Source organism: Coturnix japonica, chromosome 6 (genome assembly GCF_054131305.1).
Source record: "Coturnix japonica strain WE chromosome 6, WE-NBRP24, whole genome shotgun sequence".
Taxonomy (NCBI): domain Eukaryota; kingdom Metazoa; phylum Chordata; class Aves; order Galliformes; family Phasianidae; genus Coturnix; species Coturnix japonica.
In genome coordinates, this window is record NC_140668.1 from 33,210,432 (window position 1) to 33,235,024 (window position 24,593).

A 24,593-nucleotide genomic window follows, 5' to 3' on the forward strand; every position below is an offset into this window, starting at 1 on the left:
CTTCATATGCTGCTCCATACATAGAATGTAGCTCCTTCTATATAAGTTGTTTTGTTTTTAAATACACACATTTCAGTCCAAGCTTGTTGACAGTTATGCTCACATTTGATGTATGTTACTGAATACTTGGGAACTATTCACTGCTTTTACACCCTCCAGTTCAATGACTGTGTTAACTTGTTTCTCTCAGGTCTTGGATTTTGAAACCAAAAAGTCCTACAGCCTGAAGGTAGAGGCAGCCAACGTGCATATTGATCCCAAGTTCATCAGCAATGGGCCATTCAAGGACACAGTAACAGTGAAGATTACAGTGGAAGATGCTGATGAGCCGCCTGTGTTTTTAAAACCAAGTTATATTTTTGAAGTACAAGAAAATGCAGCATCTGGTACTGTGGTTGGAAAAGTACATGCCAAAGACCCCGATGCTGCAAACAGTGCTATAAGGTATGCTCCGTTACAGCAGGGTGTTTCTTTCTAAGCATTTTTAACTTTTAGAATTGTTATGCAAATTACTATGGTAGCATAATAGACCTAGGACAGTAATAATCTAAATTAACTCAGAATTAACTGTGACCATACAGGTACTATTCTCAAGTCCATAGCATGAAGAAATACTTACCATTGCTCTGTCTACATAAAATATGAATAACAAAATCTGAGTTAGACTGTGTTCTATGCTGTATTTTTGTAATAAAATATCCTCTGCTATTATCACAGTTTTTTCTCAGAAAATAGAATGCTTAGCAGTAGATTATAGCTTATATTGGGTAATTGTAAAGGATTAATTTCTAAAAGCAAGTATACAAGTATACACACGTAACTTTCTACTGTTATATTAGGTAGTCTTCTATTACTGTATCTTCATCATGTTCTTAGTGTATCTTAAATTGTAGAACACTTTAATGGGTATAATTAACATTTGTAAGAACTGCATGGTAAATATATAAGAATCAGAGGGGTGTACAACTATGAAACTGTTGTAGATGATAGATATTAATAATCTGGTGTGATCAATTAACACCGAGCAATCCAAAGAGCAGTAGATATACTTAAAAGATCTGTGATTAATATGGAACAGATATAAAACATAAAAATCCCAGTAGATATTTAAGTAAGTAAATATCTCAGAGGGTATTTTTATCATGTTTTGTAAAAGAAGAACATTTTGATAACACTTTGATGCTTTAGTACAGAGAGTTCCAAGAACAATAATTTCCATTCACTGAATGCATACTGGCATAAGATTTTTTTCTAAACATACAATTGAACATAGTAAACCTCTTTTTAAAAGAACTGCATATCATCCCATTGATAATAGGGGTAGAGCTTGCAATTATTTAAAAATGATAATGTTATAAAATAAATTTGAATGTATGAAACTGTCAAATCTTTTTGTTGTCTGATTTCTCACTTTCAATCCTCTTTAGGTATTCAATTGATCGTCACACTGACCTTGAAAGATATTTTACTATTAATGCAGATGATGGCAACATCAAGACAATGAAAGCTTTGGATAGGGAAGAAATTGCTTGGCATAATATCTCTGTATTTGCTGTTGAAGTCCGTAAGTATTTCACAGAGTTCTTATATAATCAATAATATACATTCTGTAGTTTTCCTCTTGTCTCAGCTTGGTACGCTGCAATAAATCCCAGTAGAAATACTTAAGGCTATTTCCTCTTTACTTGTACTCAGCTCATAGAGTTCTTGCTGGGATTTTGTTTGTTTCAAGGGGTCTTCCCTCTTCCATTTCATTCTGATTGTGCTAACTCCCATAGACAAGCAACACCAGGAAGCCAAAGTTCCAGTTGCAATTAAGGTTGTTGATGTCAATGACAATGCTCCAAAATTTGCAGCAGCCTACGAAGCGTTTGTCTGTGAGAATGCTCGAAGCAATCAGGTATGCCTGTGCTCTCCACCTTCCCTGCACATCAATTTCCTACTTTTTAGTGTTTAGCCCAGTTTTGCATTGGCAGCTCAAGTAAACATGAATAACTAAACGTATCTTTTTTAAATGTTGGCCAAAATATGTAGAACAAACAGTAAGGCAATTTCCTTTGTTTTTATTTGGATCACTTAGCAATAGAGTGTTTTGTATTTTGTATGTGACTGGTGTGGGCTGTGGGTATCCACCAGTAACAAAGCTGCCTGGGAATAACTCTTCCAGTTGAGAGCTTGTTGCAGATATTAACTCAACATCTTCTAAGGGTCACAGAATGCTGCTTGGGGGGAGTTTGCCTAAAGATTTATCCCCATAGAAAAGGAATAGCATCAGATGGAAATATGGTTCTATACACTGCACTTCTGGAGTTAGGGTAGCAGTTTGGGAGAGACATTGTGCTAGCTCAGTGTGAGCTGCCGAAGTTTCTGCTGACCTTTATTTAGCTTCCTAATTCAACCTTAGCAAAGACTTGTATATAAGGATGTGTGGGTAGGTGTACGCTTTTACGTCTATAAATGTTAAATTTAATACCAAATTAAAAAAAGATTCAATTCCAGATTTTAGTAAGTGTGCACTATGTTTATAATTACATGCATTTATTGAGATGCTTTGGAGTTTTCAGCTATATCATTTGACTTTCAAAGTTCTAAGTATTCAAATGATTTTTCAGAATACTGTCTATATGTGGTGAATCCAGAGAAGGAGCTGTTTGCTTACAGACTACTTTTCTTTTACAGCAATTTATTACAATTAGTGCTGATGACAAAGATGACTCAGCCAATGGACCAAGATTTATCTTCAGTTTACCACCTGAAATCATTCATAATCCAAATTTTACACTCAGAGACAACAGAGGTTGGTATGCAGACTTCCTTTATGATAATGTCCAAAGCAAAACTAATGGCTAACTTAATGTCATATAAAAGCATTTTCATTAATTTTGACAGAGTGCCTGTTTTCTAGAGATTTAGAGTAGAAGGAAGATGAAATACAGCTTAAATATGTGGATATTCTTGGAATATTGCAATGCTTATTAACTCACTTTCATTTTCCCAAATACATATTACATAATAATGTCCTGCATGTAAATCCACAGCCTCTTAATTTCCCATTAAGAAGGTAAAAAGCATTGACAGAATTGTTCACTAAATGTGAATGGCAGATCTCTTTGATTTAAACAAAAACTACCTGGTAAGCTAGAATTAGTGGAGGAATACATCCTTCATCTAACTTCTAACTCTGCTTGCTAATCTTTGGGCCACAAGAGAATACAGTCTAGGGTCTAATGGACTAAAGTCAGTACCAAACTAACTTATTGTAGAAAATTATTGCCTTGAAATGGAAATCCAGAGTGACTGCATCTCAGCATATGGGTATCACGATTCCTTTACCAATTTTCTGTTAATGATGAATTCTTGCAATGAAGTACCGCAGTCACAATGAGTACAATGAGAGGTAAGGAATTTGTACAGAGGGGAAAAAAAAGGCAAAGATGAAAGCCAGGATTTATTTGATCTTCTAACACGATAACATCATTGAACCTAACATGCCGAAGGCTGAGGAAGCCAGAGACCAAAAAAATGAAAAGAGAGAAAGGGAAAAGACAAACTCAGCCATAATAAATATTTATTATATTTACTTAATGGTAATCAGTATGGTGTTCACATTCAATGTTCATTTGCTTTTTTCCTGAATTGGGAAAAATATACAGGTTCAGTGCCTAAGAAATTAGTTTTAATTAGCACAATTTAACGTTTGAAGGAAACTCAACTCTTTTCTGAACTGTTGTACTCAGCTGACCTGGCTTAAATAATGAATCCAAAGGATTCATTCTAGACTGACAGAAATACAAAAGGCAACATGACAAGCAAAAACTTTTTTCGCCTAAGTGCTTTGTTCTGGCCTGCTTTCTACCTCTATAGAAACCTGAAGTGAGGGTATTTGTCATCAGAGCTCCAAAACAGAAACTCCATAATTCTTGGAGGATCAAAGTAGTATTGTTGCCTAGTGCTTGACACTTGTACACACATAAGCAATGCATAAAGGATCCAGTGGAGAGGATATATTTATTCTCTTTAATGTAGTAAAACACAATTTTTTGAAAAATTGATGAATGTATTTTTAGAGAAGTAAATAAAAATGAATTATTTACTTGAGAGCCCAAGGCCAAATTTCTCCTTAAGAGATAATTTATGGTCATCATGCCAAACTGAAAGTGTTTTGGAGTATTTAATCTAAGAGAGAATGCATAGGTCAGAATTGAGGTGCTCTGATACAGCTGCAGGCAAATGAAATTGTGGTCTTACGTTAGACAGCTCCATTAATCCTTCATTTCCACATGTAGCAAATTAATTTTGTTGTTTTAATGACATAGTTAGTCCAGATAAAAATGTTCTGCAGTGAAAATGGTGTTGTATGTTAAATGCAGAGGGTGACAGTTGTGCAAAAGGTTATTTAAACTACATACTTAGGACCAAATCTTCCTGTATAATTCTGTAACTAGGAAATAAAGAGAAGAAATCCATTCGTTCACAACCAGTCTTTTCATGAATTTTATATAATCTTTACTGCTTAAATGTTGTTAATTATTTCTGTATTTTGTTTTTATTTTTTTTTAATATAAGATATAATAGAGTTAAAATTCTAAGTACTTCCATATAAAGAAGTTTTCAGAGAGAGAGCATGCTACTATTAGCAAGTCAAATAATTTACACAATCATTTAAAGTTTCTTTATTCATTTGTAAATCTGAGCAGCTACATAGCATGCCATCACTTTCAGAGAGAATTACTGGTTTCAGATAAAAATGGCTTTATTAACTGTGGAGAACAGTTAATGAAAACTCCAACGTTTGGGACTATTACAGAACTTTAAAGTGAATACAGTCCTATAATTATCATTTAATAGAGTTTCTTTCTACCAACCCCTAAAAGTAATCACATATTGCAGTAATCCAAAAAAGTAATCACATCCCATATCCTATTAATAGCCTACTGTGTTACCAACTTCTTCAACTGAGACTATCGACTATCTTCCATAGAAAACATGAGATAATGGCTTATCACATGCTGTGATAAAACACCAAATTACTTTTGCACTGTTTACTTACATTACACCACATAAATAAACAGTACTGTGTTAGCCTGGGCCTTGTTCAGTTTCAATCCCATTGAAGTCAGAGCTTCAAAAGAGCAGCAGAGGCTCATGACACTTCACAACAGAGAGATGAATTGTTAACAGATGGATTTCCAGCTTTAAATCCTTCTCTGTCCTCAAATGAAATGCCCTTTACTTGGGCTCACCTTGTATGAGTCCAGCACACAGCCAATACTTCTGGAAATAATGCAACCACCCCGCTATTGCACTCTGCACAAGGATGCATTATACTACATAAAACTCAAGTGTAGCAGTGTTTTGAAATACACCAGATGGAGCTTTATAAAGACTGAAATTAAGATTTTAAGTCAGTCCACTAAAATCAGTGACTAAAATCTTTTTTTTTTTCAATATGAAAACACTCTCTCACACTCAACATTTTAATCGGGAGATTTTGAAGCATATGAACAGTAAAATACAGGTTTTTGCTATGGATTCTCCATAGTACTTACCAGTTCTTGGTAATGATTTCAGACACTTGGACACCTGGAATTGTTCAGGCATCCTGTTGAGTCAGCACTCACATTCTGCTGGAAGTGACAGTAATCACAATGCATTTAGCTTCTTCCATCTAGAAGCATCTTTACATAGTACTGGGGTCAAAGAGCCCCCAAAAACTAAACTGTATTTACCTTTATGTAGAGGAAAAACAGGGAAAGCATCAAAGAAATCACCAGAAAATGGAGAATCAAAAATTAGCAAAATCAACTGTAAAAATCTTCATGGTGCAATGCAACTTTAACTTTTAATTGGAAAGATTTCATAGAGAGCTCATGCAATCTTTGCTGAAAGCAACTTTGGAAATCCCAGGCAATAATAGCTGAAAAATGAGAGTATGTGTATTTTTCTGGATGGCATCAAGATGAATATTTTCTTGCTCTTGTCTTTGTGTTCTTTAAGACTGACAGCCTGGTAGCTCCCATATGTGTTAAGTAATAGTTTTAAGCCAGTACTGACATTTAGCTTCTGTTTCTTGGCTTAAAAAATGCCATTATACATGGATTATAGTTATACTCCTGGGACTTGAAAATGATGAAAAATCAAGGATGAGAATATTAGCTAGGATTACATGTTATCTTTTATCCAGGTAAAGGAGGTTTTTGTTTTTCTCTTGTGGATATTATGTCCCTTCTAAATGTGAGAACTGATCAGGAAAAGAAACAAAAATGATGCAGTAATCCTTTTTCAACTTTAAATTAGATTTTAATTTTAAAAATGGCAGTGGACATTGCCCATTGGATCACATTCAGCCTTAGTAAAATTGCAATTGACCACAGTGGAGCTGGCCATACTTCATAACTGAATAATCTGCTATCCTTTTCTAGTAGGAATACTATTGAAACACATTTGTGTTTATATCTAATTGTTATAAGCCCATTAATTTAATGTCAAAAAATAACATGCCTATCATCACACAAACACTGATATCGCTATGGTTCTCCCATTGTGCCACAAAACCTGGACAAATGTTTAGAAGGGTAAAATGTCTATGAAAAGAAACAAAAGGGCACCTCCAGAAAGCTGAAGTGATAAATAATTAGATCTTTATGAGCTTCTCTAGCCTCAGCAAATAGGACCAACAAGTAAAGGAGAAGTTAGTAGTTTTTTTCCTACCTGCATACTATTGTGGGATTTCATTTTCTCAAAGACTACAGTTCTGTGATGCAGATGTAACCAGTCTGGGCATCGATCATGCTGGGCCTGGCAGGAGACACGAAGACATAAGGAGATTAACTTACTTCTTCTACATATATCAAACAGACTGTATCTAGGACCTGAAGGTCCTAAAGAAATTCATCCTTTTTTTTTTTTTCTTTTCTTTTTTTTTTTTTTTTTCTGTGATCTTCAGAGTTTTTTCTAGTAGGGGAGTTTCAGTAAGCAGGGCCCCAGTACAGGCTTTCTTCTCATCCCATAAATTGATCTGTGTCCACCAAATCTGGGAACTGTTTCAGACCTTCTTATGTTTCAAGGGAACTGTCTGCAAAGGTGGTTAACATAAGGCAAGGATACTTAATTTTTAGTATAATTTATTCACAGATTTTCATGGAAAAATACAGTGATTAGATCATTAAAAAGAGGTTCTATGTTTTGCATTATTAAATTCTTGAAATTATGCTGACTCTTCAACAGGAAAATGATTAATCTTTTGCAGTACCTCAAGGCAGCAGTAAAAAGGAGGAGAACAGCCCTCCATTAGTAGATAAAAGGACCTTTATTTTCTGTCTTTTCTTTTTGTTAGTAGAAAATCCATTCTGAAAACAGAAAAGGTTGTGCAAAGTAAATCTTTATAAACTGGTTTTTGAGTTCCAAAAGCCACAGATATGGTTGTTTCATTTTACTTACTTATTTCAGGATGTTTACAAATTTATAAACTTAGGGTCAGTCTGAAAGATGAAAAACAAGAAGTACAAATAAAGAAATGCTGTTCATGTTTCCTTGTCTTTGTATTGGTCAGGCTGGGAGTAGGAAGCACTGGCTGTCTCATTCCAGTGTTTCATTTCACACACTTGCCTTTCAAATGCTCTTGCTCCAGGGAGAATGAAGGACTATCCAAAGTGACCTCTGTGCTGAGAGAGCAGCTTGGTTTCCATGCTCTGGACCAGGAGGCAACTGCTCAGAGAAAAAAAAAATGAAAATAGCGTTAGTGTGAGTGCTACCTTAACTCCTGTGTTATGGGCACATAAGTAATTGCGTGTGCCAGGAGACTGTGTGTATGTGATTAAGTTGTCTGAATTCTGGCTTTGGGTGAAAAACTAGTTCTGCTAAAATATGGCTTACTTCATTGTGTCCTATTGAAGAAAGTGAACAAATCTGCTATTACACAGTAAGTGTTGACTTACTTCTGTATCTTGATGGGAGTCTCCTTAACAGGCCAATTTTGTGTCTTCCATTCCTGTAGATCTGGCATCAAGAACAATAAGTCAGGGATTTGCTTTCTTCTTTTCCACCAGAGGTTTTAATTCTGGAAAGAGCCTAGAACTTCCACAGACAGCAATGCCAAGGCTCAGTCATTCTAGCAGTTGATGAAGTCTTGTGAATTTCCCAGAAAGTCAGTGGGATGCTAAAGACACTGTCATCATCTATGATAATGATTTGTAGAATAGGCTTTCAAAAACATATGCACTTTTTAGTATTTATAGTTAATGTATCAGATTGCCTTAGCTGGTATATCTAATATTCAGCTGTTTATATGATGTCTGTTTTTATAATAATGATAAACATCATCAGTTGCAAAGTCATTGCTTTGTTTACTGTGACCATATTGCCTTATGGTGTTTAAGTAATTTGTGAACTCACATATGAGGGCTGCTAAGATTCTTTGTAAAGAGAACGATATTATGCAAATCGGTATTACCAAAGAGAGCTAAATGTTGTATTCCTAATCACCCAAAAATAATTAAAAGTATTATATTACTGTGCAAATTAAACACAGAACTGTAATGTTTTGGGGTCATTACGAAGGTGATCCATTGTACTGGTTGTTTTTACGTGCTAAACCATCTGAAACTTCAGAGCCATTGCAGTAAAATATATTTTTTCCATATTTACTATGACTATAAAAGTGATGACTATCTCTCTTCTTTAAACAGATAACACTGCAAGCGTTCTTGTTAGGCGTGAAGGATTCAGTCGTCAAAAGCAAGATTTATACCTTCTTCCTATTGTAATAAGTGATGGAGGGCTTCCCCCTATGAGCAGCACCAACACCCTGACCATCCGAGTCTGTGGCTGTGACAGCAATGGCTCCTTGCTCTCCTGTAATGCTGAAGCCTACATCCTCAGTGCGGGATTAAGCACTGGGGCTTTAATTGCCATTCTTGCCTGCATTGTGATTTTGCTTGGTAAAGTAGTTATTTACTTATTCTACAGTTATCTGTATTTAAAAGTTAGGCTTGCCTTTCATTCCAAGATGTATGCATTAATCTTAATTTCTAAGCATGTATTCCAATAGGTGGTACTAATCTGGCAGGCTGAAACACAGTATATGATGACTGCAATAGCAAACACGAGTGAATATGTCTGGTGTGCTCGAGGAATGTCCTTCTGTGGCCCAGTATCAGTTAATCAGGAGCACTGTTTAAAGGAGGTCACAACATACAGTTTTAAGTTTTGTGATCTTCCCTGGATGACAAGTTCCTTATTGAGGTCAGCCAGGATTAATGGCTCCTGCCAGCTATTTCCCTCCAACTTCCCTTGTGTTGAAGACAAATGAAGGGCTTGGAAGATTTGCTTTTAAGAAAGTGCTATAAAGCATTTCCGGATTATTTGAAAATATTTATATAAAATGTTTTAATTTGCTCCATCCATTTAACGGCCATTATTTTCTTACATATTTAAGTTATTTTAAAGAAATCTACAGTGAGAAGGAACACATCAGTAAAGATGTGTTTGGAGTTGTTGCTTCAGAACAATTCCATCTTCATGGAAATGCCCAGAACATGAAATTGGAATTTAGATTTGGGCATACAGGAGAGAGAAGAGATTCATCCTGTTTGGCTGCAAGCAGACATGTGATCGGACCACTCAGAGGCAGTCACACAGCATTAGGGGCCTACAAATCCTTTTATTGAATTAAAGTTATGCAGTAATGAACAATTAGTATGAGGAATGGCATTCAGCCCAAAGAGAAACCTTTGAATCATTATGTTCAACTCTGTGTACAAACATCATAGCTTTTACGTAGCTGGGTATGCTAAAAATGCAGATGCTAGCAAAAATACATGCTGAACTGGAACATAAAAGCTAAGATTTCAATGAATGCAATAGTCTGTTTTTAAAGCAGTTTATGTTCAAGAGTGCAGTCTAACTTTTCTTTTTTTCCCCCTGTAGTCATTGTAGTGTTGTTTGTAACACTGAAAAGGCAGAAGAAAGAACCTCTGATCGTTTTTGAAGAAGAAGATGTCCGTGAGAACATTATTACTTACGATGACGAAGGAGGAGGAGAGGAAGATACTGAAGCTTTTGACATAGCTACTTTGCAGAACCCCGATGGCATCAATGGATTTATTCCTCGTAAAGACATAAAACCTGAGTATCAGTATATGCCAAGACCGGGGCTTCGACCAGCTCCCAACAGTGTTGATGTTGATGATTTCATCAACACAAGAATTCAAGAGGCTGATAACGATCCAACTGCTCCTCCATATGACTCTATTCAGATCTATGGCTATGAAGGAAGAGGCTCAGTGGCTGGTTCACTTAGCTCATTAGAGTCAGCGACAACAGATTCTGATTTGGACTACGACTATCTACAAAACTGGGGACCTCGATTTAAGAAACTTGCAGACTTGTATGGCTCCAAAGACACTTTCGATGATGATTCTTAACAATAAAGTTCAATATTTGGCCTTAAGAACTGTGTCCAATGTTCTGAAGAATCCAGAAGAAATGTAAGCAGGTATTTTTTTAAAAATCAAGAAAAATCTCATTTAAACATTTGACAGAAGGGATTCCTTTGATAAAAAAGGACATAAAAGTGATAAATACTGTGAAGTACCTTTTCCTACAGAAGGCAAATACAGAAGTTGGCTGCCAACTTCACTGGAGGAAAAAACCCACTTAAGAGTTACAGAATATTTAAATGAAGGAAAATGCTAAAAGTGAACCAACAAATAAGGGAAATCTTTTATGTGTTATGAACATCTAAATCTTTTATGTCAAAGAAGCTTCCACAAATTAGAAAAGTTAACAGTTCTGAGCTGTAATTTCGCCTTAAACTATGGACACTCTATATGGTAGTGCATTTTTAAACTTGAAATATATAATATTCAGCCAGCTTAAACCCATATGATGTATGTACAGTACAATGTACAATTATTATGTCTCTTGAGCATCAAACTTGTTACAGCTGATTCTTGTAAATCTTTTTGCTTATACTTTCATCTTGAACTAATACATGCCAGATATAAAAACTCTGTCTTGTTGCAGTGGGAGGCGCCCTATTTCTATGTCATTTTTAATGTATCTATTTGTACAATTTTAAAATTCTTATTTTAGTATACATACAAATATCAGTATTCTGACATGTAAGAAATGTTACAGCATCACACTTATATTTTATGAACATTGTACTGTTGCTTTAATATGTGCTTCAATATAAGAAGCAGACTTTGAAATAAACTGATTCTTTTTTTAATTCTTGTTCTGGTTATTAAGCATATAAGAACAAAACATAGTGTTTCTAATGTCCCATTTATAGTTCTGACTAATTTACTACAGTTGTGACCTTTTAATAGCCTTATTTATTATGTGTTTGTAGTTGGTTTGTTGCCTTGTTAAGTGATTATTTAAAAATCAAGTACATTTTAAAAATGGTTTTTAGATTTCAAAAAAGAAAATGTAATGTCTGGTGAACATTTTGTACCCCCTATCTACAGCTTGTGGCTGCTCCCAGAACACAGTAAGAATCTTCCTATAATACTGCTGTGTTTTCTGGATTAAATTAAGTGTAATACTTTTACATATGTCCCATGTAATATGCATTTATCTTATATCTTAGAAATTCCAGAGGTTTCGGAACCGACTTTATAAGTGGACGGGAGTACTCTGTGCTTACAGCTTACTCCACGCTTGTGATTTCCCTGTCTGTGCTAAGCTGCGGGTTTTAGAGACTGAAATCTGACCCCATTTAGCTATAAGTTCCCTAAAGACTGTTCTACCTGACAATTACCTTACCTGAGTATTAATTAAGATTCTGGCACTTACTTTTGTTTTACTTTATTTTTCATTTATCGCAGTAGAATAGAATCATCCACTGATAGGAAGGCGTTTTAATTTGTGATGACAGAAATGCGGAGTGCTTTCAGAGTCGTTCTTTGTAATGTATGTTTTTAATCTAAAAATTATCTATAACTGTTTTTTATATTAGTTCAGAAAGAGCAAGGGATTGGAATACGTTCCGTGCATCCACATTTTCAGCATCTGTGTACAGCTGTAGTTCTCCTAAATTTAATGTAGTTTGCTGTTTAGGGTCAGAGATCAGCTGCTGCAATATGGGAAGAGGCAATAAATAGGAGCGATATCCATTTTTCTACTGTTCATTTTACAGACCCTGTCCTTCATTTGCAGTCAGGTACCCACCTGCTTGATCTGAGAGGAAATCTGATCTGTTGTATTGCTTTTCTGAAGACCCCCATGTATGTAGTTAGATTAAAATTTAACTCGTTAAAATTATGAATGACATTTCAGCTCTATAATCACAACATATTCACTTGTCCCATTATATCCTTATGTTTTATAAGGCAGAATTTGCTCAATCAGCAGATTTGCTCTATAATGTTTATTGTTATATTACACTTTATTATAGCTGTTTGCATTCTATATAATTCTATACTTTATTATTAACTTGGTTCAAATTTCTTTGGTTGTTGATTTTTCACTGTTTATAATCCAAAGAATATTTTGCTAGATTTGCACATTACTCCGTTTTAAATTTAAATGAATATTAAAAAAATGAAATGAGTCTCAATTTACAAATTAACAAATGGAAATAAAGTTAAAAAGAAAACAAGAAGTCATTTGTAGGACTCCATCCTCATTGATGCTGTCTGGTTTTGTTTCACTATTGAGCAACTTTTAGAATTAATAACTGCATTTTCTACGTTTTTATGTTTGATTTTTAAGAAGGACATTGTCAACTACATTTTTTAAGTTTCAAATGCTTTGAGTTTTAGTCTCTATTGTTTGTAGCACTCTCGTAGATGCTTGGAAATAAATTTTCTTTCCCTGCCGGTTTTGTCCTTTTTCATTTGATTATTTTTGCCTTTCCCAGTGAATATGCAATTATGATAGTGCTTTATTGAGTTAGTCTTGCTAATCTCGGCCAACACTACCTCTGAAATGCTGGGAATTATACTCATTAGGTATCATCTGCAGCACCCCAACGAATGGTGTGTTTTGGCACAGATACAGAATATCTATTTGTGTTAAACTTCACAGCAGTGGTCACTGGAGTCTCGTGCTCATAATGTGAGTGTAAAAATCTGCCCAGCACAGCAGTACTGCGTTAGCCCCAACACAAATTGGAATGTGAGCTGAGGCTGTAGTTTGTGCCAGCACTTCCACATACCTGAGGAACCTGGGAAGGGATTTCACCTGCAGGAGCTGCTTTGGGGGCAGTCTTTCTCACTCTCTGACTGAGCTTCACATCCCTGGAAGGCAACGGAGAGATTCATTATAACTTCACTGGGTTTGAAGGCGAACCATAATTAATAGGAGGATTGTCACAGCTCTGAAGCAGGTAAGTTAAGGGATCCTAACAAGTGCAGGTGATGCTTCAGCCATTTTTTCCCTCTTGTACATTCTGCTCACAGCATCATTTAGGAATGGAAGAGTAAGGGAGATGAGAAAATTCTTCCAAAAACTTTCAGTGAATGGAGTATGTGTATGTGCTTTTGCTGGCAAAATACTCACCTCCTTGTCTAGCTGCTTGTCACCTGGAAATCTTCCATTTGAGGAGGGCTGTTGTGTCCCCTTTCTCTCATATATCCACACTGTAAACATACACAATTTTTCTCATCACTAGCAAAAAGCAATTAGGTATGCTGGTTCAGTACTGGTTGCTAAGGGAACTCTCAAAACCTAAACTGCTAGGGGAGGGAAGGGTTTGTTTGGGGTTTTTAAGTTCTCTCTGTCATGTTGCTGCCAATATGTCAAGCAGGTTTTGATACCATGTCAAAGGGTACAAACTTGTAAGCTTGACACCAACATTTACATCATGCACGATCATGCCTCAGAAACTGATACGACCAGAGATGAGAAAAGATTTTGAATAATTTACATGTTTTCTTGGCTCCTCACTGTTGACTGACAAAATAAAACGCTCAGTTTTACTATGTTGTTGCTGATAAGCCTACTGAAATAGTGAAGAATGGGACTTTAAATCTTGCTCACAGAGAGACAGCCTTAGCTTCCTGGGACCCAAAAGCCTGGAATTCTTTCATGCCTTACCTGTCCCAGCAGAATTCTCAGATTAATGTTTCATTTTAGTTGAAAAACACATTAAATAAAAATCTTTGCAAGTTTCCATATTGATGAGGAGGTGGCTACAGAGGTACTGTACTCAAAGCTGAACAGTCAGCACCAGAATCACATTCTGCATTAAAACAACAAGAACAACAACAATAATAAATTGCTTATGTAAGGCAATCAATGAGGTTGATAATATTAGTTAGCTAGCTGCTAGTCTCTGGAGTTTTTCTGCTATTTTCTGTACTATTATATGTAATATCTGATGGACTTACTTCTTGGTGCCTTAATCCAGCATGGAGAACAGCCTGGCTTTTGGATCTCAGGGTGATGTCTTCACCTTGTGCAGGTGGCCTACTAGTCATTAATCTCAGGCTTTGATAGGGTATACTGTTTCAAATCCTTCCCTGGTTTAGTCTGTCTGACCATGCACACCCCAGTCACTAGTATAACAATTTTAACCAACTGAGACCTCCTCTCTACTGAAATTCATAATCATCTGAAAAACATGTCTTCATGTACAGAGCCTTGCCTGTATTTTTTAACATCCTTTCTTAGTAACTTCAAACCTGCTTTTGAATTTAGCTCTTAACTCCTCGTCTGTCTTTTCATACCATAGGACAAAAGCTGCGACTTCAGGCTCAAAGAGCAGCTGTGTTATTTGCACAGTGGATTTTGCCAGTATCCAAAATCCATCTCCAGTGAAGGAGCAGTGGGTTACATACATCACGATCTCTGTAGTGGTTTCAGAAGCATATATGGTGCATTTCATGTGTCTCCTTGGAAAGAAAGAGAACACATGCAACCTCTTTCCAGGTCAGAAAGAAGCCCTTCCAGACTTTCTGTTCAACCTAATTCACACTGTATAAATAATTATATATTAACTGGGAAAGAGAATTGAACCCGATTCTAAAATTACCACTGATGCTCTTGTGATTTATCTAACACTAAGCTCACAAAACCATTATATATTTTATATATAAGTTTATATACATAATATACAAAGGAGATGATGCCATTTAGTTCACTTTCAGTAACTTGTATACTGCATCAAGAACAGCAGCATCACATCTAACACAATGAAAAAGGCTTTAGACTTTTTATGACTGCTTTAGACTGAAGTTAACAATCTTTTCATTCTTTACTTCTCTCTTATTTTCTCTCCTCTGTTAACAAGTGAAAAACATGCCTATTTTAGCTGACCAAATCCACATCAGTTGAAAAAGAAGACAAAAGCAGTAACAACTAAAGAAACCATTCACTTGAAGTAAGGTCTGGACAGCTCTAAGTTATTTCATGAATCTATGACTACTTTGGTCACTTTGGCAAACTTTTTCCAGTTCTGGCACTAATAGATCTTGTGGACTTACTTACCATTCATATCACAGAGCTGCTTTTAAACACAGAGAGCTTCTGTAGCGTTCTTTGAGATAGATAGAAAATCTTGAGGGGGGTGGTGGTAGTGGTGATGACTTTAGAGTCATGACATATTTATTTCTTCTAATACAAAATGGGATTTCCATGTCCCCACGCTGTGCTGAGAGCACTATCACCGGGCGGTAAGAAAGAATTTTTCATGGAGTAATAAACTCCCTAGAGCTTGATAAGATAGGTTTAGGAAGCCCCATAGTTCCCCTACCTCTGCAGAAAGTCCCTTCCAGGATGCTGCTCACCCCGCCACAGCCCAAGTTCTATTTCCTTCTTATTAGTGCACTGAAGAAAGTCATCATTAATCAAATGCAAGCACATTTAGCAAAGTTCAATGTGTATGAAAAATTTATGTCAACCTTTAGGGTCTATGACAGCCCCAAGGCTTCACTTAATAAGTTCTATAATGACTTACTGTTAATGGCTGATTCACATTATCTCTTTGAGGTCTATGGGGCCTTTCAGTAACATTTTCTATTATTGATTATAGAGCTGTTGCACATCATCCAGACATAGAAGCATAAATGTTGTTTATATTCTTTGCTTTCTAAAATGAAAATGTAGGTGCATTAAACTATAAAAACTCATACAACATAATTGCTGGCACCAAGCCCTATCAGCTCCCAGATCTTGGCAGCCAGATGAGGCTCCACATGGAGAATGCCACCCCCTGCTGCCTTGCAAACAGGTAACAGAGGGGAACCTACATGCAGATGGTGTTCCTACTACAGTGGACCTACTGTCCTCTCACCCCTCTGGGAACAACAGCAAAGAATTGGAGGATGTAGGTCAGTTGCATAAGGCCTCTGCTCGTCGAAGCAGGTGTGCCCCTCCAGTGAGTCCCTGCCCCCCCCCCTCCCCCCCCTGCAGGTACAGTACAGTGCTCTGCAGGGGCAACTGGATAATTGTGGTGTTGATGGATCTCCCCAGTCAATGCTTCCAAAAACTAACCAGTCTTCACCTAAAATTAATACATCATCAAATAGGAAAACACGACAGGTCATTGTCATTGGTGACTCTCTGCTGAAGGGAGCGGAAGGGCCAATAAGTAGACCAGACCCTCTGCATAGGGAGGTCTGCTGCCTCCCAGGTGCACAAGTAAAGGATGTAACGGAGAAACTTCCTTCCCTGGTCCGGCCCACTGATTACTATCCTCTGTTGTTGTTTCAGGTTGGTAGGGATAATTTACACAAAACTTCCCTAAGGACTCTGAAAAAGGATTTCAGAGCCCTGGGAAGACAGGTAAAGGGTTCGGGAGCACAAGTTGTGTTCTCCTCAATCCCTTCACATATAGGGAATAACGAGAGGCTTAATATAATGGGCCAGTGGATTAATACCTGTCTCCGAGCTTGGTGTGCTCGGCAGGGGTTTGGGTTCTTTGACTTAGGCTCTGTGTACAGGAGACTAGACCAGCTAGAGACTGATAGGAGTGGCTTCTCCCACTGTTCAAAAAAGGATCTTAGGCCGTGTTGGGCAGATTCATTCAGAGGGCTTTAAACTAGGTATGAAGGGGGATGGGTGTGTAACTGGGGTCGCTAACACAAAGTTGGCATGTAGCAACCCAGTGCTTGCAGGAGAGGGGCGTCCTTGTAAGAACCCATGGTCTTGTGCCTTCGTGACAGAGGAGGATGACCCTATGAAGGGGGAAAGGGGTAAAGCCAGGTCTTTTAGGGATAACCACGGCTATCAAAAGAAATCATATTTAATCTCCAACATTTATTTCTTTCAGAATTTTACGTGGAAAAAAAACATCACAGAATCACAAAATGACCCGGGTTGGAAGGGACCTCAAGGATCATGTAGTTCCAACCCCCCTGCCTAGAAGGGCCACCAAACATACACATTTACTAGATCAGGTTACCCAGGGCCCTGTCCAACCTGGTCTTGAACACCTCCAAGGACGGGGCATCCACAACCTCCCTGGGCAGCCTGTTCCAGGGCCTAACCATTCTACTAGTGAAGAACTTCCCCCTAACATCCAACCTAAATCTTCCCTCTTTCAACTTAGAACCATTTCCCCTTGTCCTGCTATTGTCAGCCCTTTCGAAGAGTTTACTCCCCTCCTGGGTGTAAGTTCCCTTCAGGTACTGAAAGGCTGTAATGAGGTCACCCCACAACCTTCTCTTCTCCAGGCTGAACAAGCCCAACTCCCTCAGCCTGTCCTCATAGGGGAGGTGCTCCAGCCCCCTGATCATCTTCATGGCCCTCCTCTGTACCCTTTCCAAATTCTCTATGTCTTTCTTGTACTGAGGGCTCCACACCTGGACACAGTACTCCAGATGGGGCCTCACAAGAGCTGAGTAGAGAGGGACAATCACCTCCCTATCCCTGCTGACCACCCCTCTCCTGATGGAGCCCAGGATCCCATTTGCTTTCCAGGCTGCCAGAGCGCACTGCTGACTCATGTTGAGTCTTTCGTCCATCAAGACCCCCAGTTCCTTCTCTGCCGAGCTGCTCTCAAGGACCACTCCTCCCAGCCTGTACAGGTGCCTGGGGTTCTTCCGGCCCAAGGGCAAAACCTTGCACTTTGCCGTGTTGAACCTCATTAGGTTCACCTGAGCCCAGCTTTCCAGCCTGTCGAGGTCCCTCTGAATGGCATCCCTTCCTTCCACTATATCGACCGCACCACTCAGCTTGGTGTCATCAGCAAACTTGCCGAGGGTGCACTCAATTCCCTCATCGATGTCATTAATAAAGATATTAAAGAGCACCGGTCCCAAGACAGACCCTTGGGGGACGCCGCTCATTACCGGCCTCCACCTGGACATAGAGCCATTGACCAGCACCCTCTGTCTGTAGCCGTTCAACCAATTGCTTATCCATCTAGTTGTCCACCCATCAAATCCACTTCCCTCCAATTTGGAGATGAGGATGTGGTGGGGGACCATGTCAAAGGCCTTGCTCAGGTCCAGGTATATGACATCGGTCGCCTTCCCTTCGTCCACCAACGCTGTCACTCCATCATAGAAGGCCACAAGATTAGTTAAGCATGACCTTCCCCTGGTGAAGTCGTGCTGGCCGTCTCAGATCACATGCTCATTCTTTATGTGATCGAGCATGTTGTCCATGAGGATCTGTTCCATAATCTTTCCAGGCACGGAGGTGAGGCTCACCTGCCTGTAGTTCCCTGGGTCCTCCCTGCTCCTCTTCTTGTAAATGGGAGCATATGAAAATACATTTCAAAGGGGAAGGTTTCTGACAACTACATACCACCTATTGCTGTGGCTTTTACACAGTGATCCAGCAAACTCTTTACAGAACACAATTCTCAAGATTACTCAGTGCTTGTAATAGTGCTATTATTTTTTGAAGCCTAGATCCTATATATGCTTACCATTTAGCACAATGTTTACTACTGTGAATAAATGGTAGCAGTCATAATAGTAAGCATAATGAGGTAACACTACTGTAATCTAAGTGTTCCCACACTACTGGAAGCTAATATCTCGCACTGTGTTGGAACGCTGTTAAATGAAAGAATACGAGCACTTTATGTGCTTACACATACTGTTACTGCACTATAGACCCTGCTCTGAAGTGCCCCGTGTCATGTAAATTTCCTTTCATGGAGAAAAATTCCTCCAGTAACACCTAACATCTCAGTATGAACAGACAGAAAGATACATTTTTTCATCATGGCCACCCGAAGAGAACTGATTGCATGTTTCATTCATGTAGGCAACAATATGCAACTGTAGGAAGAGGGACAAAATAGAAAAGAAAATAAATAAAGCCATAGGATTTGCTTTTTGAAAAAACAGGAAGAAAGCAGAAAGAATCCATTGCATTGAAATGCACTACAAATTGTCATCCAGGTCAGCATCCACTATCAAGCCACTACAACATGTAGGTCAAAATTGAAGGCGAATGCCTTTCTTGCTCCCACCCCCTCCTTCCCTTCACATTCAAAACATTACACTCGCTCCAAGTGCTGAGGCACAAGGTCAGAAGCCATCTTACTGAACACACAACACATCAGCACTGAGAAAATAGGTATGAGGCATTTCTTGAGCGTGAACACATTAGGTAGTAAAACTACCTAGTGGGTAGATCCAGGGAATACATGGCATGGTTTGCATTACCTACTCAGGTTTGTGATGCTGGACCAGCTGCTCTGTGGTGGAAGTGGCTGAACACAGTCAGAAATCGGCTGGCTGCTTTGCAAATGAGATCACAGGGTAAACAAGCTACTTATCACCAAACTCTTTAAAGAATTAAAAGCTGTGCATAACCCTGAATGTTCCAAGGAGACTATTGCTGGGAAACTGCTCTCAGCCATGGCGGGTAATCAGAAATTTTGCAAGCGATCCTTGCTATTAGCACTGTTTCAAAATAAAGAGGGCAAAATGTCTGCATGGTAATAATAGAGACTTCAGTTTTAATGAGACTTGGGAAAAAGAAAGGCTAGATTTTCTGAGAGCTTATTTGCCCTTGGTGGGTTACAAGGTAATGCAGAAGTCTCAGCTTTTTTCTTTTTTTTTTTTTCTTTTCTTTTTTTTTTCTTTTTTTTGGCATGGAGGTCAAGAAGGAGTTGGACTAATAAATGAACATTAGACTCCCAATGCACCTGTAGAGTTCAGATCCTAAACTAACCCTCTCAGCACAGCACGTAGAGCAACATGACACCAATTCATTGCAGAAAAGTCCCTTTCCCATCACATATACAGAGGTGAGCCAAATTTCAGCAACAGTCAGTTGTTCTGTTTATTTGGCATTGAGGAGGTTACTGTAATAATCTGTCTCCTAAATCCCAGACTATGTCCTTTCCTGCGACCTCCTCAAAAGCCTCAGGCATATCATTCTTTGCTATCAGTTTGTGTTGGCTGCAGAAATCTTAGTGCAAAGTTTATGAGCTATTCTTGGGTGCTACTAACTGCAGTAGTCACAGATAGATGAGCAATTCAAAGCTTCCTACCTGGCACTGGGGTACAGCATCATGGAGGGCTGATGCTTTAGGCAGCACCATCTGGGCATGGTGTGGCTGTACCAGCAGCACAGCTGGATCTGCTGTATCAGTGATGTGCTGGGACCAACTGCACAAAAGAAAAACAAACAAACAAACCCAATCCAAATCCAGTTTCCAGTCTGGGGACTTAAGAAGCATTTCTAGGATGGCAAACTGCATGTAAAGGACAGGCAGCAGAAGAGGTGCTTAACCAAGGCAGCAGGGCAAGAAAGGGAGTTTCACCCTAAACCACCCTCTTCTCCCTGCATTTTACTATCTGTCTTAGAAGCTCTTTTAGGGACGAAAGGACTACAGATTCAGGAAAAACAAACACATAAACAAACAAACTATGGCTGCCTGGTACACAGTAATGAAGAGAAACTATAAGAGGTAGCAATCTGAGCACCTATAAAGGTATCAAAGGGACTTCACCCTCAACGCTCTCCTCAATCTCTGCTCTCCAGATAACACTTAGTCACAATGGAGACATAACACCATGGTACAGATATAGGAGACAAGGCAGTGCAGGGAAGAGGTTTGCTTTGCATCATCCATGTCAGAAAAAAATAGTATACACTGATATCCATTCAGAATGGCCAACAGAGCAACATTTTGAAGGCTCTAGACCACTGATGACTTTAAATGTAACATCACAGCTCTTAAGGGCCCTTTCTCACATCACCTCAGGCTGATGTTCACAGGCTCCTGGCTGGGCTCCTTTCCTGTTGTGCTGTGGTCAGGTCTGCCTATTGGTTCAGTCTGCCTATGTTGTCTCAGCCATTTGGGGTCAGTGCAGACCATTTATATAAAGCATGATAAATCCTTTAGCGTTCAGATCATGAAAGCTTCCTCATTCATAGCTGAACAGCAGTGAAGTGGGGTGTCCACCAGGTAAAAGATTGTTGGACTTAATGGACCAAATTCAGAGTTAACTATCTGCCAGAGAATTTTCATTTCTCTCTCTCTATCAGAAAGTTTAGAATTAGCCTCTGTCTATCACTTTGAATCCTGACATCATTTAAACTCAGACAACTTCACTGCCTGAGTCACTTTATCAGACAGAATTTCTGACAGATGAGTTCTTCACCTCTTTGCACAGTTCTGCATGCTTATATCATCCCCACTTGCTTTCTGCTGCTCACCGGGGAAAGGCCACATATACCTTTTGGTCTCTGGTTTTGGTTGTTCATGTTTGTTTTTATTTTATTATTATTATTTCCTGAAATATGCCATTGTCTTTCTTGATGCTTTCTAGATTACATTTAAAATGTATTCTGCATGCCACCCCATGTACTCCATTAATAACTTTGCCACCAGAATTCAGAACTCAGTATATTACTCTCCATTAAGAAAATTTATGATACAGGTTAAATTTATTTTAATTAAAGACCACTGTTGTCATGGAGGAGCATAATATCAATCTCACCAGTTTAATGAATAAACAGGCTAAATACTAAAACAGTGTTCACTTCTGCAGGTCCTCCCGGTTCATATCCATGAGCCAAGAGCATAGAGATTGCATGAAGAACAAGGGCAAAGACTGAACAGTTTAGAGGTCAAAGTGACCAAAAGAAGGCCAGAGGAATCACTTTTCACACTAGAGGAAAAGGTGGCCAAATACAGATTTAATGCAGAACAGTTTCACCCTGCCAAAGAAAAGAAAAAGCCTCGCAGAAGGTTTCAGGGGCTGCCAGTGCATATTATTCAACTTTCATTAACTCTCCCAAGAACAAGCCAGAGAATTCAATTTGGATTCTTACTGCAACTGTAAACTGCAGCCCATCTGCCTTCCATCCCAAACAATGGGTGGGCCAACATTTATGACAAAAAATTTGTCCTAGGATTTGAAGGTTTAAATAGCAGTTACCTAAAAAAAATCTGGTGCAGCTCCCCTCTTTCAGAACTGCATTTTAGAAGAGCATTTTGTGTTCAGACTTCTTACGACTGTGTTTGAACACTGCTTGAAATGATTCAGGAGTTTTGCTTGACAAACGGTTGCTGTGATCCAAGGCCCATATGGCTTGTTTTGGAGTGTGTAAAGGTCACTGCTTCTGTTAATACAACTAGTACAAATACTTCCCTGCCATCTGACGATATTCCTCCTTATTCAGATTGGCAGCCATTTCCCCCCCACAATCTGGAATTTCCTTTCAACGTGGGTTGTTGAAGTGGAGATGATAACAGTTTTAAAATCAAAGGTTGAATGCTTCTGTTGAGTTATACTTGGAACCAACCATGTTCCATGCAGTGAGAACATCCCATATGGAAAGGACATATGTGTTGGATACAATAATACATAAATAGTGGATGCAATTTTACATAACCCTTATATTCTTATAACTGTCACATATACTTCTGTAATGAGACAGGTGAAATAGATGACTTTGATACTGATATTTAAGTCCATATGTTGAAAGCTTACACAATGAACAGGCGGTTTTAAAGACAGATTTAGCTGCTCAACTCTTCAAATGCTTGCACTAACATGACACCTTAGGAAATCTCATTGAAATATCCTAACAAAATAACACCATAGACAGCACCGTAACTCCATACTATGAGAGCCACTCCCAAGACATGCACACATTCAGAAATTACCAAACAAACTATTTAGACTGGTTTTGTTTTTGCCTTGGATTTCTTTTTTTGAAGTTAACTTTTTGAAGAATCAGAGTCAATGAAAAGTTTCAGTGAAAAAAAATCAGAGCCGAGATTAAAGAATACTAACAGTTTTGATGGGAAGATTCAGCATGGCTATGATATGGAGCAGGGATGTGAAAACTGGCAAGAGGATAACCATGTCGTCACTGATTTACACATTGCTCTCTCTAAGAAAACCCATCCAAATGTAGAAAACATATAAGCATTGGAAAGGGAAAAGAAAACATCTCAGTTTGCACTTGCGCAGAAGAGACCTCTTAGTACTCAGCAGCCAAATTCCATAAAGAGTCTGGGCAACAAATGTGCCCATCCATGCTGTGCCACACCCAGGCTCTGCACCAGCCCCCACCAGCAAGGTGAGCACAGAGCTGCTGCCATGAGAGTAAGACAGGATGGGAATGGGCTCAGTACTATTCAACACAATTACATTTCTATTTATTTTAAAGGAGTTTAAACAAGTTTTCTTGACTTGGGAAATCACAGACATTTTGTGAACATGCATTGCTCAACTTCAGAAGCCAGGATAAAGGAACGGAGTTGCTCTGTGAGACCCTCTTATGCTTACTTTCTGGGGAGGAGGTCTGAGAAAGACATTATTCTCATAACAAATACTCCCTGGAGATTAGTCATCTCCCAGCTGAAGCACGTCACAGTTTGTGGCCATACAGTTATTACAGTCACAGTAAGTACTGGAATTGTAGTTGCCTTTTTCAGCAGCGCTTCCATGGCCAGCAAGCCCTATAAAAGTAACCCGCTTGCTTATTACATGCTTTTCATATATCTGATTAAAAATTAGCTGTGTGTTTTAACTGAGCTGTGTGCCAATAACATATAAAAGAAGCATTTTAGAGAGTTCAAAGTTGTGTTGGTGCCTAGTGTGGGCTTCAAAAGAACACTAAATCTGCATTGCCCTTTTTTTTCAAAGCATTTCCCAAGTTCCCCCTTGTAAGAAGATCTGTGCTCCATCAACCTATCTGAAAGTTCCCTTCTTCTTGTGGAACTAAGCAATTTTTTGTTTGCTTGTTTGTTCGCTTCCTATCTAAATAATTGAAAATGCTGTGAGTCAAACTGGGTGGAAAAAAATCCTACAGTGAATTTCAATGGCCAGAGTCAGGCTATTAAAGAATAGATTAACACTGTAGAAGGGGAATATTTTAACCAGCATGACAACTGCAAAGTGAAATCTAGCTTGCTGCACTCTGCTGAGGAGCAAGAATGATCCCTTTTGCTCAAATCAACAAATTTACAGCTTAACAGCCCAGCAAAACAAACCCCCCTGACATCATATGCACTTACAAGCCAAGGTACCCAGTAGAGATTTAATTTCTGTTTTTGCTAGACCTTATTATTAATCATTATTGATAAGATAAGGCCTTTGTATTAAACTATTGGGGGGTTTCATACCTCCCCAAAAGTAAATGACAAATTTCCATAGGTTTCCTGTGGAAACCACTGGGGGAGTCCTACACTTGGACATCTCCGATGCTCACCAACC

The 24,593-nt window shown here is 38.5% G+C and overlaps 1 protein-coding gene and 1 long non-coding RNA gene across 12 annotated transcripts in view; one reads left to right on the forward strand and one right to left on the reverse strand.

Moving 5' to 3' along the window:
• The window catches only part of CDH11 (cadherin 11), a 77,128-nt gene extending 64,301 nt beyond the window's left edge, over positions 1 to 12,827 (forward strand). For all 5 annotated transcript variants that reach the window (XM_085551159.1, XM_015874076.2, XM_085551158.1 and 2 more), the window contains 6 exons: positions 191 to 444; positions 1,428 to 1,564; positions 1,779 to 1,900; positions 2,680 to 2,797; positions 8,688 to 8,939; positions 9,928 to 12,827. In XM_085551159.1, coding sequence (XP_085407285.1) covers positions 191 to 444; positions 1,428 to 1,564; positions 1,779 to 1,900; positions 2,680 to 2,797; positions 8,688 to 8,939; positions 9,928 to 10,424 — 1,380 coding nt within the window. In that variant the 3' untranslated portion in view covers positions 10,425 to 12,827. The remainder of the gene's footprint in view (positions 1 to 190; positions 445 to 1,427; positions 1,565 to 1,778; positions 1,901 to 2,679; positions 2,798 to 8,687; positions 8,940 to 9,927) is intronic.
• The window catches only part of LOC107319338 (uncharacterized), a 54,425-nt gene that overhangs the window by 16,530 nt on the left and 13,302 nt on the right, over positions 1 to 24,593 (reverse strand). For 2 of the 7 annotated variants that reach the window (XR_014947564.1, XR_014947560.1), the window contains 5 exons: positions 14,047 to 14,191; positions 13,510 to 13,589; positions 13,166 to 13,247; positions 7,938 to 7,998; positions 7,108 to 7,707 (listed from right to left, as the gene is read on the reverse strand). This is a non-coding gene — a long non-coding RNA (uncharacterized LOC107319338). Of the gene's footprint in view, positions 1 to 5,549; positions 7,708 to 7,937; positions 7,999 to 13,165; positions 13,248 to 13,509; positions 13,590 to 14,046; positions 14,192 to 20,407; positions 20,526 to 24,593 lie in introns of those variants that run through there. The other 5 variants (XR_014947562.1, XR_014947559.1, XR_014947558.1 and 2 more) reach the window with 5 other exon arrangements.